Source organism: Aspergillus brunneoviolaceus, assembly GCF_003184695.1.
Source record: "Aspergillus brunneoviolaceus CBS 621.78 unplaced genomic scaffold BO95scaffold_23, whole genome shotgun sequence".
Lineage (NCBI taxonomy): Eukaryota > Fungi > Ascomycota > Eurotiomycetes > Eurotiales > Aspergillaceae > Aspergillus > Aspergillus brunneoviolaceus.
The window spans coordinates 85,241-103,253 of NW_020290753.1; the positions used below are offsets into that span (position 1 = coordinate 85,241).

At 52.5% G+C, this 18,013-nt stretch overlaps 7 protein-coding genes across 7 annotated transcripts; 4 read left to right on the forward strand and 3 right to left on the reverse strand.

Annotated features, from left to right (window-relative positions):
• Positions 1-216: 216 nt before the first annotated feature.
• Positions 217-968, forward strand: aspf8 (ribosomal protein P2; the record flags this gene model as incomplete). The annotated part of the gene is made up of 2 exons (XM_025583496.1): positions 217-375; positions 461-968. 2 exons carry the CDS (start codon positions 217-219, stop codon positions 629-631), a joined length of 330 nt encoding a protein of 109 aa, XP_025443558.1. The 3' UTR covers positions 632-968.
• Positions 969-1,240: 272 nt separating this feature from the next.
• BO95DRAFT_481111 (40S ribosomal protein uS19) lies at positions 1,241-2,721 on the forward strand. The gene is made up of 5 exons (XM_025590186.1): positions 1,241-1,354; positions 1,438-1,456; positions 1,708-1,765; positions 1,957-2,253; positions 2,322-2,721. Exons 1-5 carry the CDS (start codon positions 1,337-1,339, stop codon positions 2,389-2,391), a joined length of 462 nt encoding a protein of 153 aa, XP_025443559.1. The 5' UTR covers positions 1,241-1,336; the 3' UTR covers positions 2,392-2,721.
• A 102-nt stretch (positions 2,722-2,823) lies between these two features.
• Positions 2,824-4,640, reverse strand: BO95DRAFT_481112 (S-adenosylmethionine-dependent methyltransferase; the record flags this gene model as incomplete). The annotated part of the gene is made up of 3 exons (XM_025590187.1): positions 4,238-4,640; positions 3,879-4,178; positions 2,824-3,756 (listed from the first exon to the last, which is right to left on the reverse strand). The coding sequence occupies exons 1-3, from the start codon at positions 4,505-4,507 to the stop codon at positions 2,824-2,826; spliced, it is 1,503 nt and encodes a 500-aa protein (XP_025443560.1). The 5' UTR covers positions 4,508-4,640.
• A 188-nt stretch (positions 4,641-4,828) lies between these two features.
• BO95DRAFT_410700 (carbamoyl-phosphate synthase (glutamine-hydrolyzing) CPA2) lies at positions 4,829-9,217 on the reverse strand. The gene is made up of 3 exons (XM_025584192.1): positions 8,568-9,217; positions 5,370-8,419; positions 4,829-5,309 (listed from the first exon to the last, which is right to left on the reverse strand). Exons 1-3 carry the CDS (start codon positions 8,926-8,928, stop codon positions 5,202-5,204), a joined length of 3,519 nt encoding a protein of 1,172 aa, XP_025443561.1. The 5' UTR covers positions 8,929-9,217; the 3' UTR covers positions 4,829-5,201.
• Positions 9,218-9,931: 714 nt separating this feature from the next.
• Positions 9,932-11,958, reverse strand: BO95DRAFT_441482 (uncharacterized protein). Its single transcript, XM_025586186.1, has one exon. It carries the CDS (start codon positions 11,871-11,873, stop codon positions 10,245-10,247), a length of 1,629 nt encoding a protein of 542 aa, XP_025443562.1. The 5' UTR covers positions 11,874-11,958; the 3' UTR covers positions 9,932-10,244.
• Positions 11,959-13,754: 1,796 nt separating this feature from the next.
• On the forward strand, positions 13,755-14,815 carry BO95DRAFT_430636 (uncharacterized protein; the record flags this gene model as incomplete). Its single annotated transcript, XM_025584971.1, has 3 exons — positions 13,755-13,977; positions 14,003-14,118; positions 14,177-14,815. The coding sequence occupies 3 exons, from the start codon at positions 13,755-13,757 to the stop codon at positions 14,813-14,815; spliced, it is 978 nt and encodes a 325-aa protein (XP_025443563.1).
• A 1,448-nt stretch (positions 14,816-16,263) lies between these two features.
• BO95DRAFT_472549 (aliphatic nitrilase) lies at positions 16,264-17,640 on the forward strand (the record flags this gene model as incomplete). Its single annotated transcript, XM_025589659.1, has 5 exons — positions 16,264-16,335; positions 16,366-16,629; positions 16,695-16,829; positions 16,907-17,175; positions 17,256-17,640. 5 exons carry the CDS (start codon positions 16,264-16,266, stop codon positions 17,638-17,640), a joined length of 1,125 nt encoding a protein of 374 aa, XP_025443564.1.
• Positions 17,641-18,013: the final 373 nt, after the last annotated feature.

Here is an 18,013-nt window from a genome sequence, read left to right on the forward strand (position 1 = left end):
TTCTTCTTTTGTCCACTACCTCGCAACCCGACGTCTCAGTCTCCGCCCAACTTCGCGGTTAAATCGATTGATTCTCGTGTTCGGATTTTATCCAAGAATATCTGTAAGTTCTTTCTACAGGACGCCTTCTGACTTGCTGTGTGACGATCTCCGCGAAGTCTGCAATATCGAGAATCGTGATCTAACAGTTTTTTTTTCACTTGGTTCAGATTCAAAATGAAGCACCTCGCGGCCTACCTCCTCCTGTCCCTCGCTGGCAACGCCAGCCCCTCCGCTGAGGACATCAAGTCCGTCCTCTCCTCCGTCGGTATCGATGCCGATGAGGAGCGCCTCACCAAGCTCATCTCCGAGCTCGAGGGCAAGGACCTCCAGGAGGTTAGTTTTGCGCCCCCAGATTGAAAGGACCGTTGCGCACCCAAGGGAAACATCGACGCTAACGAGATTTTTTCTGCTACTACAGCTGATCGCTGAGGGTGCCACCAAGCTCGCCTCCGTTCCCTCCGGCGGTGCTGGTGCTGCTGCCCCCGCCGCTGCTGCTGGCGCTGCTGCCGGCGGTGACGCCCCCGCTGAGGAGAAGGAGGAGGAGAAGGAGGAGTCCGATGAGGACATGGGCTTCGGTCTCTTCGACTAAGCGCCTCGCCTCCGCCGAACATCGAGAAAAACAAATCGGTTCGTGGGGGAATGGGAATCTGGCGGCGATTGTTTTCAGACTTAGGGGGAAAATTGCCCGTTGGTCTGGTCAAGCATGGATGCATCAGGCTTGCCTGATGCCGTCGCGAATCTTGCATAAGTAAGCTGAGAAAAGCTTTTTAGCCAATATAGATTCTCTGACCTCCCGATTGATGACCCATTCTCGTGATTTTAAAAGTAATGCGTAGTGAAGATCTGGATGTAGAACTAGGGGCTAGCTACGATTTAGCCGTATTTAACCTCTCTAAAGACGTTGAATAAGTGATCTGGCTCTGGCGACACTGGTATCTTTACGATCATGCATGATTACGGATATAGACTGCGACTCTCGGCGAAAGCGATACAAGGGCCCGCAAAAACCATGCCAATGATACGGATGGCTATCAAGATTACCCCATATGTATCAATCTCGCAGGAGAAGCCAAAGGCGGTCGGCCCTATAGATGGGTTCCTGAAGCGGACTAGCGGGTAATAGGGTCGCAACCCTAGACTAGTCGCTTAGACGAGGCGGCAGCCCACCTCCCGACCGCAGCGTAGAGGCACAAGAGACGCCCGACGAACGTTCATCGACCCGACACGACAACCTATATTCCTTCGCTTTTCGAGTCCCGTTCGAAAAGCGACCTTGAGAGGAACACCCGCAAAAATGGCCGACGAGCACTACGTGAGTACTCCCATATGATATTGAAGGGTCTAGCCTAGCAGGCAGGGGGACAAGGGAACTATTGACTGACTTTTCACTTGCAGAACGCCGAGGAGGCTGCCGGTACGTTGAACTCGAAATAACTCCCCCTTTTCTCTTCCCATTCCTGTCGAGCACGATATAAGAACGCGGTATCGGATATACAAAGGAATCAGTTATGCGACAAAGATGGAAACGATATGGATGTGACTTGTGTGGTGATGACTGCGGGTGGCGGACGATACTGTCGACAAATTTTCTCCTCGGGAACGCTTTGACGAACACGATACACAACTCAAATGGATCAGCCCACTGACGTATATTCGCACGAACAGAGATTAAGAGAAAGAGACAGTTCCGCAAGTTCTCCTACCGCGGTATTGACCTCGACCAGTACGTTACACCATAAATGCACCAACTTCACCGATCCATTTCCCCCCTGGGCCTCGACTTCGACCGAGCACCACAAGCGCCTTGTTCTACACGGATCAACTGCGACATTTCTGGGTCGCAAAAGTCGAAGCTCAGGGAGTTGTGTCAAATTGATGGAGAAAGAATGTAATCTGACTCGGATCACCATATAGGCTCCTCGACCTTTCCTCCGAGCAGCTCCGTGATGTCGTTCACGCCCGTGCCCGCAGACGCTTCAACCGCGGTCTGAAGCGCAAGCCCATGGGCCTCATCAAGAAGCTCCGCAAGGCCAAGCAGGAGGCCAAGCCCAACGAGAAGCCCGACCTCGTCAAGACCCACCTCCGTGACATGATCATCGTCCCCGAGATGATCGGCTCCGTCGTCGGTATCTACTCCGGTAAGGAGTTCAACCAGATCGAGGTCAAGCCCGAGATGGTTGGTCACTACCTCGGTGAATTCTCCATCACATAGTACGTCATCCGCCCGTCTACAGATATTTATATGCATGCGTATGGTTCATGGTCTAACACCCGCACAGCAAGCCCGTCAAGCACGGTCGTCCCGGTATCGGTGCCACCCACTCTTCCCGTTTCATTCCCCTCAAGTAAAGAAGAAAAGCTTTTCTCTGGGGAGTTGTATTGGAGGATTTGGGCGTACGGAAGTGCTGGGAGAATCTACGAAAAAATGGATGGATACCATATGCATTTCTCTGGGTTCATCTAGTTGTATGTCAAATGCGGGTCAGCTGTTTGCATCTCAATATAAAGGTCTTGTCGGCATGAGAACGAACCAAAACCCGGGAGTCTTCGGAATTCTCTCGATGATGGAGATATCCCAGGGCCTCAGTTTCTTTTTCTGGAACTGAGGCCGCAGACTTTTGTTTTAATCACGGAGCGAAAGTCTAATTTAACGAATTCACCTTCAACAACTTCAACAACAACTCATATCATTCCTTGTAGATCACCACCACCCATAGATACTCTACCTTGGCGTATCTTACGCCCCCCTGCCCCCCTGCCCCCCTGCCCCCATATCTTCAACTACACCTTCTCATCTAAGATCCACTCAACCAATCTGCCCACCTTCCCCAACTCCTCCCTGATCTGTCCCTCCATCCGCCTCGGATCCAGCCCCGCCGCCGCAAACTCCGCCTGGACCTGCCCGAACAACCCCCTCACCAACCCCTGGAACCCCGGCACCACACAACTCCTCCCCTCCAGCACGACTAGCCGCCGCAACACCTCCCACAGCACGAGACTGAAATTCACTTCGAACCGCTCCAGCGCCACCTCATCTTCGCCGCCGTGCGTCACCTCCACCCCCTGCGACAGCAGCACCGCCAACCGCGCCAGCGCCCACGCATGCACCTGTCGGATCGGATGGATCTCCCGCGGGTACACGGCGGGGTCGATGCGGAGGTATCGCACCGCGGCGTGCGCAAAGGCGGTCTTGTAGCGCTGGCGGGCAAGCAGGGCGACGATCAGTTCGTCACGGAGGGAGACGTAGGGTTGGGTTGTAATGCGGGTTGGGGGGAGGTTCTGCAGCACGGCCGAGATCTCGGTTGCCAGGTCGTTGGGGGCAGGGAGGTGAGGGTGGTCGGAGGAAGAGTCCGAGGATGTGCGAGAGAGGAGGGCGTAGTCTTGTGTTTCTGCTGCAGCGGAATCCGTAGGTGCTTGTTCGTCGTTCCCTTCGTCACTCGGCTGCTCACATCTCGTGCACCGGCAGCGGAAGTAGTACCGCTCGCGGAGCTCCTTCTGCCGCAGCGGGCGCGGGTTGGTGGTGTCAACGTAGGAGATGAAGATCTGGTCGCCCTGGGCGATGGGCCGGATGGCTTTGACGTACAGCTCGTCGCCGTCGAAGCCGACGACGGCGTTGTAGTCGCAGCTGTGGTTCATGAGGGCCGCGTACGGGTGCAGGTAGAGGCCGATGCGGTCGTACAGTGCATTGGTTAGGTTGAAGGAGTTGAGTTCGAGCTTTTCCAACATACGTCAGCTTCCTGCTTCTCCAGGCTTGTTTTCCCCTCTTTCTCTTTCTGGCTATGCTCCGCCAAATGTAGGGGCCTTCAGAACGTGGGGACCAAGCAAAGGGTATTCACCTTAGCACCATAAGCCGAAATCACCTCTTCCTTCATCTCCACCCCCGAATAAGCTTTCACAGCCTTCGAAGAGATGGAGATCCGCTGCCATTGCGCGGGGTTCTCCTCCCGGATGTCCTTGATATGCGTCTCGAGCTGCCGAAACAGCTCCACCTCCTGCGGAGGGTACTTCTGTCGTTCGCTGCGCAACGCCATCCGCAGCACGGCTCTCGCGTTGATGGGGAGGATCCGCGGACGGAGCTTCTGGAAGATGGCGCATTCGAGCGAATGCGCGAACTTCCAGTCCTTGGCTTGACATGTCTGAAATACGACAAACGTGAGCACAAGCTTGAGTTGAAGGAAGGAGAGAAAACACCAACCCTATCGCAGTACTTCACGACCTGGCATCCGGTGCAGCCTTTCAGGCGCCGGTCGTCGTTCTCGAGCTGTCTCCTTCCCAAGCAGCCAGAGCATATGTCGCCCAGCTGGTGGGTGTCTAAGACTGCCACGAAGGGCGTGGAGATGTGCAGGACGTCTTGTCCGGGGCCGATGTCGGTCGCAGCGAAGAGACCTCTTCCTAGACCATCTGGAGCGATTGAGGGTGTGGTCCTTGCGGGGGTTACAGGAGCAAGGGCCGCCTCCTTGGACATCTTATTTGCCTTCGTTGTATGCGCCGGTTTCGGTTGTTGCTGGTTCTCGGTTGCTGCAGTCAGTTAACTCCAGTGATTAGATCCGAGGGTATTGCTGGACTTGAGCAAACAAAAAGAGATTGCCGGTATTCTGATCCACTCTAGCTCTGCCCCGGAGCTCATTGACAACCCGGCTTCTTACATTTAGATCATCTTCCAGCAGCAAACTTTTTGTTATTCAGTTTGTTACCGCGACCCATCCATTAGTCATATATAGTCCTTCCACAGCACATCTTACATGTTTGAACCGGAGAATTACACATGTAAAGATCCAAAGTAGAGAGATTATTGTTCAAATAACAACTAAAAATACAATTTTTAACGAGAAAGCCGACTCACTAAACCCTTCACCCTGGCACAAGGCCTTTTACGAAAACGATGAATAACCAAGGCATGGGCAACACAGCTAATGATCCACAAAACCAATCAAAAGTACATGAACATATTCATCGTATCGTCTTTTCCAAGACGAAGCAGAACCCCCCTCCATACCAGGGCCAGTAAAACATCATATCTATCAACATGGAGCCTTATCCGCTACGCCAAACACGGCGGCTTGACGGTGCCTAGGAAGACACTCATCCGAAAGCCGCAATTAGATCTATAAAGAAAACTTTTTGCGTCCCTTTTTTCCTTCACTACCATGAAACTTCGTTTACAGCAGCTTACCGCCAACGAAGTCGGACCAGGTGCGAACCTCAGCAGGAATGCCTTCCTTGCGGGGCAGCTTCTGGCTCATGGCCTGGGCGAAGAGCAGAGCAGTCTAGGGGAAATTGGTTAGACACTGTATGAATAGTCAAATGTGGGTCAGGATTGTACGTACCTTGGTCTCCATGAACAAGGGGACACCGAAGTCGACAGCGTTACGTCTCATAACATAATCTTCGTCAAGGAGAGTCTTGCCACGGGTCTTGGCAAGGTTGAAAGTACCACGGATGTTGTACTTCTGGAAGACCTCGCGGAGGGCACGCTTGTCCTCCTTGGGGAACTCAATCACCTGCACGGCGACACCGGCAGCCGACTCGAGGTGCTTCTTGACAGCCTCGCTAGCAGCGAAGAAGTTGAAGCCAAGAGGCTGGAGGTACTCCACAATCTGAGACAGGGCAGGGTTGGTGATGTCACCGCCGAGCAGGATACCCTCACCAGGCTCGGGAACACGGAAGTTCATGGTAGACTGAAGAGAAGCCCAGTAGGCCTCAACAACGTCCTTACCGAAGCAGGCAATCTCACCAGTACTGGCCATCTCGACGCCCAGGAAGGGATCGGCACCAGCCAGACGAGTCCAACTGAACTGGGGAACCTTGGTAGCAAGGTAAGGGCGCTTGACGCTCATGAGATCGACGGGCTCAGGAACGTCACGTCCAACAAGGGCCTTGGTAGCAACATCAATGAAGTTGGTTCCCAGAACCTTACTGGCGAAGGGGAAGGAGCGAGAAGCACGAAGGTTGCACTCAATGACCTTCAGCTCAGGCAGGGCACCCTCAACATCGGCCTTGATGATCTGCATGTTGAAGGGACCAGTAATGTTCCAGGCCTTAGCGACCTTCTCAGCGATCTCCTTAACGCGGCCCATGACAGACTCGTCGAGGTCGGCAGGAGGGAGAACAAGAGTGGCATCACCAGAGTGAACACCAGCGGGTTCAACGTGCTCACTGACAGCGTGAAGCAGGAGCTTGCCGTTGGAAGCAACGGCGTCAACGTCGATCTCCTGAGCTCCTTCGATGAACTTGGTGATAACGACAGGGTGGTCAGGCGAAACAGCACTGGCGTTGAGGAGCTTCTCCTTGAGCTCATCGACGCTGTAGATAACGTTCATGGCAGCGCCAGAGAGGACGTAACTGGGACGGACCAAGACAGGGTATCCAACGGAATCAGCAAAACGCTCAGCCTCAGCAACGGAAGTGAGCTCCTTCCAGGCGGGCTGATCGACACCGATGCTGTCCAAGATCTGGGAGAACTTGTGTCTGTCCTCGGCGCGGTCAATGTCCTTGGGGTCGGTACCGAGAACGTGAGCACCGCCAGTCTCCTGCAGACGGAGAGCGATGTTCTGAGGAAGCTGACCACCGACGGAAACAACGACACCACTGGCGCTCTCGAGCTCGTAGATATCCATGACACGCTCGTAGCTGAGTTCCTCAAAGTAGAGCTTGTCAGCGGTATCGAAGTCAGTAGAGTAGGTCTCGGGGTTGTAGTTGATCATGACAGTCTTCTTGCCCATGTTGCGCAGGGAGAGAGTAGCGTTGACAGCACACCAGTCGAACTCAACAGAGCTTCCAATACGGTAGACACCGCTACCCAGGATGATGATTCCGTGATCATCGAAGGTGACATCGTGAGAGGTAGCGTTGTAGGTAGTGTAAAGGTAGTTGGTGTCAGCAGGGAACTCAGCGGCAAGAGTGTCAATCTTCTTGACCCAGGGCCTGATACCGAAAGACTTGCGGCGAGCACGGACATCATCCTCAGTAGCGCCAACAAGGAGAGCGATCTGCTTGTCAGAGAATCCGAGCTTCTTGGCCTTCAGGATGACCTCCTTCTGGAGACCGAAGAGGCTGCCAATCTCCTTGAGCTCATTGTTGCAGTCCACAATGTTCTGGAGCTTGTAGAGGAACCACTTGTCAATCTTGGTCAACTCGTGGACACGGTCCACGGTGTAGTTCTCGTGAAGCATAGCCTGGCCAACAGCCAACCAGCGGCGGTCGGTAGGGTTCTGCAGTGCATCGTCAAGGTTCTCGAACGCATCGCCCTGGAAGCCAACGAAGCGAGGGTCAACCTGGCGGATGGCCTTCTGGAAGGACTCCTCGAAGGTACGACCAATAGCCATGACCTCACCAACAGACTTCATGGCACTGCCAATATCTCTCTTCACGTGCTGGAACTTGCTCAAATCCCACCGGGGGATCTTGGTGACAATGTAGTCGAGACTGGGTTCGAAGTTGGCAGTAGTTGTCTTGGTAACAGCGTTGGGAAGCTCAGGAAGGGTGTGACCCAGACCGATCTTCGCAGCAGTGTAGGCGAGAGGGTAACCGGTAGCCTTGGAGGCCAAAGCAGACGAACGAGAGAGACGAGCGTTGACCTCAATGACACGGTAGTCAAGACCATCGGGCTGCAGAGCGTACTGAACGTTACATTCACCCACAACTCCCAAGTGACGCACAATCTTGATGGCAGCAGTGCGGAGCATGTGGTACTCCTCATCAGACAAGGTCTGACTGGGGGCAACAACGATACTGTCACCGGTGTGAATACCAAGGGGATCGAAGTTCTCCATATTACACACAGTGATGCAGTTGTTGGCCGCGTCACGAACAACCTCATACTCAACCTCCTTCCAGCCACGGAGAGACTTCTCAACGAGAATCTGGGGAGAAAGAGTCAAAGAACGAGAAGACAAGTTCCTCAGTTCCTCGGGGTTGGCAGCGAAACCGGAACCGAGACCACCCAGAGCATATGCGGAACGGACGATGATAGGATATCCAACCTGCTCAGCAGCCTTCAGGGCATCGTCAACGGTGCTGACGGCAATGGACTCAGCGATAGGGATGTTGATCTCGTTAAGAGCCTTCGAGAAAAGGTCACGGTCCTCACTAGTCTCCAGGGTCTTGATGCTGGTTCCAAGAACTCTGACACCATAACGCTCGAAGATACCCATGCGGTTCATTTGCACACCAAGGTTCAGAGCGGTCTGACCACCGAAAGAAAGGAAGATACCATCAGGTCTCTCCCGCTCAATAACGTAGGTCACATACTCCGGAGTGACCGGGAGGTAGTAAACTTCATCTGCAAGCTTGTGATCCGTCTGAATCGTAGCGATGTTGGGGTTGATCAGGACCGACTGCACGCCGGCTTCCTTGAGAGCCTTCAAAGCCTGGGAACCTGCACGAGTTGAAAAGCTAAGTATTAGTCACCTCATTTCACATGTATTGATAATAAAAGATAGGCTCTGCATGATGGTGCGGCGCTTTTGAGCCCACAGCATGGCAGTCAAACTTCCTTGTTGAAAGCCAATGCAAGATGAACGTACCGGAATAATCGAATTCTCCGGCCTGTCCAATGCTCAGACCACCACTACCGATGACCAAGACCTTCTTGACATCGACCAGGTTGCTGCCGGGCTTCACAACACCACTGGCCAGGTAGCTGTCGGCGGAGGGGGCATTCGAGGACTCCGAAGCCAAGCGACGAAGAGCACTGGAGAAAGAGCGCAGCTGCTGTGGTCGCCACGGAGAAGGCGCCTTCGCCAATCTGAGACTCGACGCCGTCGAGTGAGCCGTGGTCTGAGAGGAGAACGGGCGCAGAGCGAGGGCCGAACGACGGGATTCAGCCAAGCATCTCTGGCGCAGGAGGGCGGACGTAGCCTGCCCGCAACGAGCGGCGAGAACCATTGCGCGCTGCGCTGATGGAAGCGAAAATTAAGGTATGAGAATTGGGGGGGAGGGAAGGGAGGTGCGATGAGTCAATTGAGAGAAATACACTCTCAATTGCTGGTCTGGAGGTTCCGAACAAGGACAAACCTGGAGACTCCGCTTTTTTTTATCCGGCTCTCCTTGGGGCTGGTAGTGTCCCGCTTTCTGCCACACGCCCAAGTCACAAGGGGAGGACTCAAAAGGGAGGGTATATGTCCCGACAGGATTGTCTAGGGAGGGAGGGAGAAGAGATGTGAAGACAAAGAAGCAAAGAGAGGAAGAGAAGGGATGAAGCGGAAGAGACGAAAGAAAAAGGCTCCGTCGGGAAAGGCGATGAGTCAATGCGGCACTTCTCCTCTGAAGGAGGGAGTCATGAACCAGCGCCAATTGCAGTGGAGAGACCCGAATGAGTCGACCACAATTCCCGAAAGTACAAAAAACTCCCCCAACATTCAGGGCCGATAAGAGCTCCGGTGTGCGGAGCCCTCTTTTTTTTTCCCTCCTTCTGTGTTAGAGGCAAGGAAACAGCCACTGGAACGCTGGCCGATCTCGCCTTCTTAGTGGCCAATGACTTCACCGCTCCCATCACTAACCAATCAGCAAGTGCGAGGGTCGGCAACCGGAGTACGGGGAGGTGCAGCGACGCAGATGGTCGATGGGTCTTGACCCCATTAGTGCCATAGTCTAACTGCCTACTAAAAACCACTAGCAGCCGTACTGTCCAGACTGGAGCACAGTTGCCTGCGGTTAGCAATACCGATCACTAATATCCTGGTGTGCTGATAATGTTGTCCAGGGGTTAGTTGCACTGATGGATCTCGATCCCTGGCGAGACAACAGAATGGTTCACAGTCATTGGAGCAAGCCTTGGTTCCTATAGGATAATAATTATTCAATCAGTATTAGACATCACTTAGTCTCCTTGTCCTACAGCCGCCAGCTGGTGTAACCCATCAGCCGCGCGTTAGGTGTAAATCCTACCGGCAAGTTTTGCAAGCCTAATGCTAGACTAGTGAGCGTGGGCGTCTTAGCAGATCAATGCTCTTCTGGTCTCCGCTTGCCGGCTAGGTAGGGCTCGCTTGCACGCTAAAAAAAAGTATGGCCAACTATGCCAAGGAACGAGGACTCATCTAAGCTTGAAGCACCGGCATTCGGAGGTTATCCACGTCTCGGGGTCAACCTACATACACTCACACTTTCCCGCCTGCTCGATTTATGCTAGGTCATATTCACCCTAGTCACTAACTTCCACAGTCGCACTGCGACTGTTGACTCTCTGATTAATGATATAGCCGTCACTCCCCGATTCCTATAGTGCCCTTGAGACCAGCCCACGGACCATTAGGTTGTGCTTCACGCTGTTCTAATTTGGTTCGAGATCTAGTCACCCGTCCATGGTCTTGTTTTTCCTTTTGATCATCTCCCATGATGCTCTCATCATTTTGATTGAGCATTCGAGCAACAGCCTCTAGTTCCTGCTTTGCATTCTGAACTGATTCATTCCCTTCGGCCAGCTTCTGTTCCACATGTTCATACTCGCTGGCTCCTGCTTCGTCGGATGCAAATGCCCATGCTTCAGCCAGAGAAATTACTTCGTCCTTCTTGGTAGGCTCAGCGAAGTTGGTAGCATGACGCAAGGATGCAGTCGCTGCTGCGCGACTCGAACGCGGCTGATCCGCAGGCATTGGAAACTCGGGAAGGAGATGACTCTCGTCTCTCAGGCGATGGAGCACGCGGAGGCTTGTAGCTCTCTCCTTGCCAAGTAGGCCGGATAAGTAGAACTTCTGTAAGGCAAGTGCCCGTTGGCTTTTCGAAAGCGGGAGAAGATTTTTTTCGGTATAGGAAAGCACATCCATTGGGTTCAACGATTGCGGCTCCGGTGGCGCATCGTTCTTCTGAGTGATAGTCGTAGAACAATTTGAAAGGGACACAGAAGGTACTGCAAGAGGCTGACATGCTCTAGAGGCGGCATCTAGCAGAGCCTTGCGGGCCTCGACATACTCGGCATATTGCTGTGCAACCTCCGCTTTCTGCTCCTCAAATAGGCGCGTAGATTCCTCGAGGTCTTCGGGGGCCAGATCCAGCCTGGATCCACTGTCTTCGTGACTGCCAGCACTGACCAATTTCTCCTCCACCCAATGAATCAGTTCATCACGTGTTTGTTGTAGGGCGGCCGTTCTGACAGCTGGCGTGATGTTACTTGACAGGGAATTTTCGTCAAGGTTTACTTGTGCCTTCAACTCCTCCAGTAGCTCTTTTTCCCTGTCAAACTGGGCTTTCGCTTGAATAACTGCCTTCTCCAATCTGTGCATCAACTCCTCAACTCTATCCCCTGCATTGGATGATGGTTGGGTTATTTCTTCCAGCAGCTCTGGCGGCACTCCAAGCTGTTTGTGGCTATCCTCGAAACTTTCAGCTCGTCTTCTGTTTCGTTCCCTAAGCTCCTGTGAGTAACGTTGGAACACTTGCAGCTTTGCAAGTTGGCGACGCTCACGGAGGAGATTGACATATTCGCTTAGGTCCTGAGAAGAATCGCATTGCGGTGCTTCGGTTGCTTTCTGTTGTTGCTGTTGTTGCTGCGACTCATATGCATTTTGCTTCTCTACAACTGCTTGATATTCCCTTCTCGCAGCAATGTTGGCTTGTAAAGCTTCCAAGTATTGCCTCCGCAGTCCAGTAATCTCCGGTGGGATGGGCTTCACGCCGACAATTGCGTCATGAGGTACAGAAAGGGTGAGGTGCGAGTTGGCATTGAGTTCGGGGTTGTCGGGGTCATTCTCTGCGAAGATGATGTGCGAGCGAACATAGGCAGTCAAGGCTTGGCGGATACGGAAGGCCTCCTGACGGCTTTTGAGGTAAGGGGCAAGTGGTGCGGCGAATTCAGGAATAGGCTCACTTGAGGGTGGTGCGAAGCAATCTTCCATTTGGGTCCAGGCATGTGGGGGAGTGATGGGTAGGAAAAGACACTGGATGATGCTAGTGGTGATCTAATGTGCGGGTTGTTTGTGGAGAGCTGGGACCGAGGGATTGGGGACGCACTGGAGTTGTGCCCGCTTTTTGTATTCGGCCCGATACAGTGCCGCACCGCCGCACCACCGCACCACCGCTTATTTGCGATCAGGGACAGCCCATGGACCGAAGCGTGGCTCTGGCGGCCCCGCAATGTTCACAGCAGGGGAAACACAACACCATATGTCAACGCTGCAGACAGCAACTTCACGAGACATGGCCTCCAAGGCAAACGATTGAGTGAACAATCTCTTTGTATCCATTCCCGAGCCTACGGACAAAAATGGCAGGATTCAAATCACGGTTTTCTTGCGGTATTGCAGATATATATTATGTAGGCAAAGGGAGGGGAAGGGGAGGAAGTCGAAATTGAGGGGGGGGTTTATACTCTACCGAATTTCCCGATGTGGGAAGAACCGACCGGTCGCCATCACCAGCAGCATTCATGCCTCGAATTCTGCAGCACTAAGACAACATGCCCCCGGCTTCAAACCCGAGGCTCTTTGCTATGCTATTTCACCTCAGGGCAGCTTCTACTACGTCCTTTGGCCTCCGACCATTAGGCCTGGTACTTATGCATGTCAATTACGAGGGGGAAAAATAAGTACCATACCAGATACCAGATTGCGCATGCAGGAAGAGCTGCACTCGTGAATGGACTCTTGGGGCGCAATGACCCCTCTAGCATAAACAGCCAGGCTACTTAAGATATCAGTCTTAACCAACCGACCGGTAACTTATGGCACTCGCATCACTAGGCGGTAGGTACAATTTAACTAATGTACTTTACGTATAGATCCTGCTCGCTAAACGCGCTTCAGCCCAGCTAAATGAGACTCTTAGTTACTGGTCGTGTTCGTAAGAGGGTGATTTCCCCCCCCCCCCCCTCCGTTATCGTCATAATCTCCGTACTGGTAGTTAGCAAGATGGGTGATGTGACAGCACAGACTGGGTGCCTTAAGTGGGCCTCGGGTCTGTTAGTCGAACCAGGTATGCATGTGGGGGGCCAGGGGACCTTTGGTGGATGTGAAGTATCCAGAATCCATTCAGCTTTCGTAGAACAAGTGACATGCAAAAGAGCGATATACATATGCACCACTCTAATGATCAACCAGTTCGATACACAAGATGTTCAAGGTTGATGAAGGTCGAGTAATAAATAGGCTTGTGTGGTGGTGCATTGCGTGGACACCCGGAGGATCGATGACCATTGGATGATGATAGAAATTGATCCATGTCCATACAACTTATGGATCACCGCTGATCAATAGCGACCATAGTCTGACGCATTGTAACTTAAGTTACCTTTCGCTCTAAAGTAATACCTGTACCCGTAAAAACTTTCGGAGATGTCAAAACAATGAACAAGAAATAAATCAACAATGGAACCATGATTCTAACCAGTTAAGCGGCATGAGACAGGTTCCATGCAATCCGAACAACTCGTCTTGTCCACATCAGCTGAAAGATTCTGGTTGCAAATCAACGGTGGTCCGGGGTGTGGAATGTTTCAAAGGTCCAATCAAGGGGCTGCTATCCTGCAGGCTGGCACTTTTGGCCAAAGCAATCTAAACAAGTGAATCGTTGTCCGCCGCTACCAACTTACCATATTTACTTCTCTCATCTGCGGATAAAGCCTCTCTCCTCATCGCACTCCACTCATCAACAGACTCCTAGAAACTATCCGGGTTCTCTTTTGTCTTTCTGTTCTCCTGTCTTTCTTTTACTTCTTGATTTGTCCCCACTAAGGTCGCTTTCGTATCGCTCATTCTACATCGATTCAAGTCACTCCGATCATGACCATAGAATCGAGCTCCGTCGCTATATCTACGCCCAGATCCCGGCCCCGTGCTGCAACGACTGTGCAACCAGCTCCCACCTTTCCCGCGTCCCTTTCTTCCCGACGCTCTTCACAAGTCATGGCCCCTCTTACGCTCTCGCCTACTCTCAACGCCTCAGCAGCAAGCCCGATGCCGGCCGCTGGGGATCAAGAGACTTCACGGGCAGCCGCAGTGTCTGGTAAGTCGGGAATACCCAAACAAAGAAAAATCAATTGTCAAGGAACCTCGAATTGAGCGAAAGGCAGGCCCACTACGTCATCCCAAACCGCTGACCCCCTCCGATATCCATTCGATGTTGGAGCAAGAGCAAGAAGCAATGGTATGAAGCTCGGCGTCTTGTGCAAATCCTCTAGATACTGACCCGCTTGTTACCATAGGTTAATCGGCTATCGAGAGAACTCTCTCTTCTTCGCCAACAAACAGCCTCGGTCGCATCGACAACATCATCTACATCGACTACACTCAACGATCCTATGGACTCTCTACACGCCTCCCAGTATGCCATCAGCTCCACGGTTCCGACGACTTCGCGCCGACATCGCTCCTCTTCCAGCCTCAGTTCTTCCTACATCCCCGCGGTTCAAGGGTCGCGGACGGGCAGCGGGTTCGGAATCGCACCGTCGAGGGAGACACAGCTACCGTCGACCCGCACGGACTCGGGTAGGAGTCGAGAGCCGTCGCTCACTTCTCGACAATCGGACGCAGCATTGTCACAGCATCACTTGCCGTCGACCGATCAGCTTTCACCCTCCATAGGAGGTTTCCCTTACCGGAACTCGATCACTCAGCAGAAGAGCCCGGTTATTCCTCCCTCCCGCCACGAGGAGCTCCTAGCCCAGCGGGAAGAGGTAGATATGCTGAAGCGGGAGAATGAGACTCTACGTCGCCGTGTGCGGGAACTAGAGCTGATTGTTCGAAATTCTCGAGAACAGGAGCGTGCTACAGACCACTCCATTCCTGATACAGCGCGTTCCGGCGGAGAACAGGGGAGGGAGATACTAGATTCCGAGAATTGAAGCAATTTCGCTTCTGGTGGTATGACTCGGTCTTTCCATGCTGGAGTTTCCAAGAACAGTGTTCTTCATTCAGCTGGCCAGGTGCTCAATCATCAATCCAATGGATTATTCTTCTCAGGCGTACGTGGCTTTGGGGATTGGAATCCTAGAACTTCTCCCTCATTTCTTCTCGTCTTGCCGTAGGTAAAGTCTCGAAGGAGTTGAGTCGGGCAAAAATTGTACTGCAGGTACTCATAGTATCCCAAAACCTACCCGATCTATCCACGATGGATCCACATTCGTTGAGTTTGAGTTCGATTGGCCAGGGACCCACTACTTTGTTCCAATGGGCTTATTTCTATTGGAGAGATATGTGTCATCCGGCTGCGAGGCATTGAGTGTCCACCGTGAACTCCCAACGTACTATACCGGGTGTGCTCAGCGATAGGGTACCTACAATCCCATACTTTTCGAATTCAAGAGATGCCCTTAGCTAGACTTGATCACAACCCGTGATTCGCAAATAGCTCAACATGATGGAATACCACTACTCCTTGCTGAACAAGCATGGAGCCGTGAATTCTATGTGTAAAACCTACCAAGGACGTCGCCTTCAATCTGTCCTGCCATTTATCTTCCCAAGAGTCAAAGGCAGCTAGGTGAAATTCCTCAGCACCAGCGGAGGCTAGCCGTTGATCTCTATTTAGATCTATACTCTGGATGCTCCTTTCATGGAAGACAAGGACCCAACCATATAACCTATTCTGCCCACCTTCTATTCTCCCTTCGTAGTCCTGAGGCTGATACCACTTTGCATGTTATAATCTCTCCTTCGGAAGATCAAACCTATATCATGGGATGGATATATACAGAATATCAAGCTCCGAGCATCGCAGCGGTGTCTGACCCGGGATCTGAACCCGGGATCTTGTATAGGTCTCTATCAATAACTTTTAACAAAGGCTGATTAACTAATTTTCCTATCAAAGTATGCCAGGAGACTGCTCCACAAGCCACCCGGCTGATGAAAGGCCTTGATACAGAAGACTTCAGGTAATACTGGAGTACCAAGTAGCGTGCAATATGTGCTGTTATCAAGACCTTCGATTTCTTGTTTGAGGTGATTGCGGATCAAAGGGTTCCGCACCTGATAGAGTATTCTTCAGCCTTATCTCAAGATATCTGAACAGACTTATGGTGCAAGTCCTAGAGCAGAGTCTGCTCAAAGGGAGAAGCTTATATCTGTCTTGATATGATTTACGTAACTTTCTACTAGATGTATTGATACTCGAGATAGTGTTCTTGGCTGAGCAAGATGTGTGAAGGCAAGCTGATCCTTAGGACTGGGGCAATTGTCCTCAACTTGAGTTGTATAACTTACAATATTTAAACAAGCTCCTGGCGGTTTCCCAGTCGAGTCCATCATCACTACCTCTGCAAGAATTTTTCTCACGCCTGGAACTCTCTCAATGAAATTCCATCTGGGTCTAGTCGCCTTGACGGCATTGGCCGCCGGTTCCACCACGCTGCCAAATGGCAGAGTCCGCCAACGAAGAAGCCTGAGTGAACAGGCCAGTTTTCTGACCACGATAACGCCCAGTAACCAGACTGTGGCGGAGATCGTCGCGGGTTGGGACCTCGAAAACCTGACTGTGGCGGCGGTGCGCGTCCCACCGGTCAACTGGCCCCTTCCCATGATGAACAAGGGTTGGGATGGGGTCAAACTTGACCTGAACGGCACCGTCGAGCTGGGGATCCGTCTGATCCAACAGGCCGCTGCGGCGAATGCCCGTGTCATTCATTTCTCGGAGGTTTGGTTCCCCGGTTATCCTAAGGTTAGTTGAGATAGAAACCGATCTAAAACTGTCCTCTCATGTTGATAGGGCTGACGCTTCGCCAGGGTATTATCAACTCCAATGTCCCGAGCCCCTGGTTCGAATACCACGTCAAAGATTACATCGAGGACTCCTTGGTGGTCGGCAGCGACAACTGGAACAAATTGGTGCAGGCGGCGGTTGATAATCGCATCTACGTTGTAAGCTCTGAGTTCTCTTTTCACTTTGTCACCACTCCCGGTGTCAGCAGACTCTGACCCTTGTGCCAATTTGTTAGGGACTCTCATTCTCCGAGAAAGATGCCGCCCATCTGTACATGGCGCAGTCTCTACTCGCCCCCGACGGCGAGATCCTCATCCACCGACACAAGCTGCGGCCCTCGGCCCAGGAGCGCGACCTCTGGACGGACGGCAAACTCGACCAGATCTACGCTGTCAGCACCCCCATCGGCCGCATCGGCATGCTCTCGTGCGGCGAGCATACTGCCCCCGAGGTCACCTTTATCATGCAGTCGCAGACTGAAGACATCCATCTTGGCTCGTGGCCGTAAGTTCTCTCTCATATCCCAATTTGCCCCGTCCACCTTCCTTGTACCCAGTTGTTGACTTTTGTGGACGAGGGGGAAGTCTCGTCCCGGATTTCGGCAATTCCAGCCTGACCTATGAGTCAGCTGAGGTTATCACGTCCTTGGGCCGGGTTTATGCAATCCTGGGGGAGGCGATTGTGGTGCAGGCGGCCATCGGTACAGCCACCATCTTCCCTGCAGGGTCTTCGGCAGTCTGGTCCCAGGCTGTGGCCAACGTTTCCTTCACCGACCATCCGCTCGTCTACCGCTCGTTCAACGCCAGTGCCTTTACGAATACAACTTATAACGCTGATGGGGAGGTCTCGTGGGGCACCCTGCAGGCCATCAATGAGGGGTTTCCTGAGTATATTCCGCAGGTCGAGGGTACGTTGGTGCCCTGGAAGCAGGATCTCATTTCCATTTTGCTCAATGAGTCTGTCGTTTGATGGTCCAAGCTTCGCGAGTGGGACTATCGAGGAATGCAGTAATTGATCTACTATCGTGTCGCGCAGGAGCTGCTGCTGTAAAGACATCGATCTTTCTTTTCAATTCGGCATTCTCACGCATGAGAGTCTCCAATATTCCCTGTCGACAAAGACACGTCTGGTCCAGCCCAAGTCCGTCGTTAGCTTCCAGAGTCCATTTAACCTGGAATGCCACACATTCATATTTATCGTGTCCTTACTTCCTTCGTAACGGTCGTTCAGAGTAGTAGCACTCTCAGTCGAGTCTCAAACAAAGACTACATGCCGATTGCGCTCCATCGCACTATCTCCTCGCCCACAAGCCTCCGCATCAGAATTGATTCTGCCGGCCTCT

Bases quoted from the DNA above. Each gene is read 5' to 3' on its own strand.
- BO95DRAFT_481111 (XM_025590186.1), top strand. The intron at 1,766-1,956 runs GTACGTTACACC...ATCACCATATAG, and splicing joins CGCGGTATTGACCTCGACCA to GCTCCTCGACCTTTCCTCCG. The intron at 2,254-2,321 runs GTACGTCATCCG...ACACCCGCACAG, and splicing joins GGTGAATTCTCCATCACATA to CAAGCCCGTCAAGCACGGTC.
- BO95DRAFT_410700 (XM_025584192.1), bottom strand. From the start codon at position 8,928: ATGGTTCTCGCCGCTCGTTGCGGGCAGGCTACGTCCGCCCTCCTGCGC. The intron at 8,420-8,567 runs GTACGTTCATCT...CAACTCGTGCAG, and splicing joins CGGAGAATTCGATTATTCCG to GTTCCCAGGCTTTGAAGGCT. The intron at 5,310-5,369 runs GTACGTACAATC...AATTTCCCCTAG, and splicing joins CCTTGTTCATGGAGACCAAG to ACTGCTCTGCTCTTCGCCCA.
- BO95DRAFT_441482 (XM_025586186.1), bottom strand. From the start codon at position 11,873: ATGGAAGATTGCTTCGCACCACCCTCAAGTGAGCCTATTCCTGAATTC.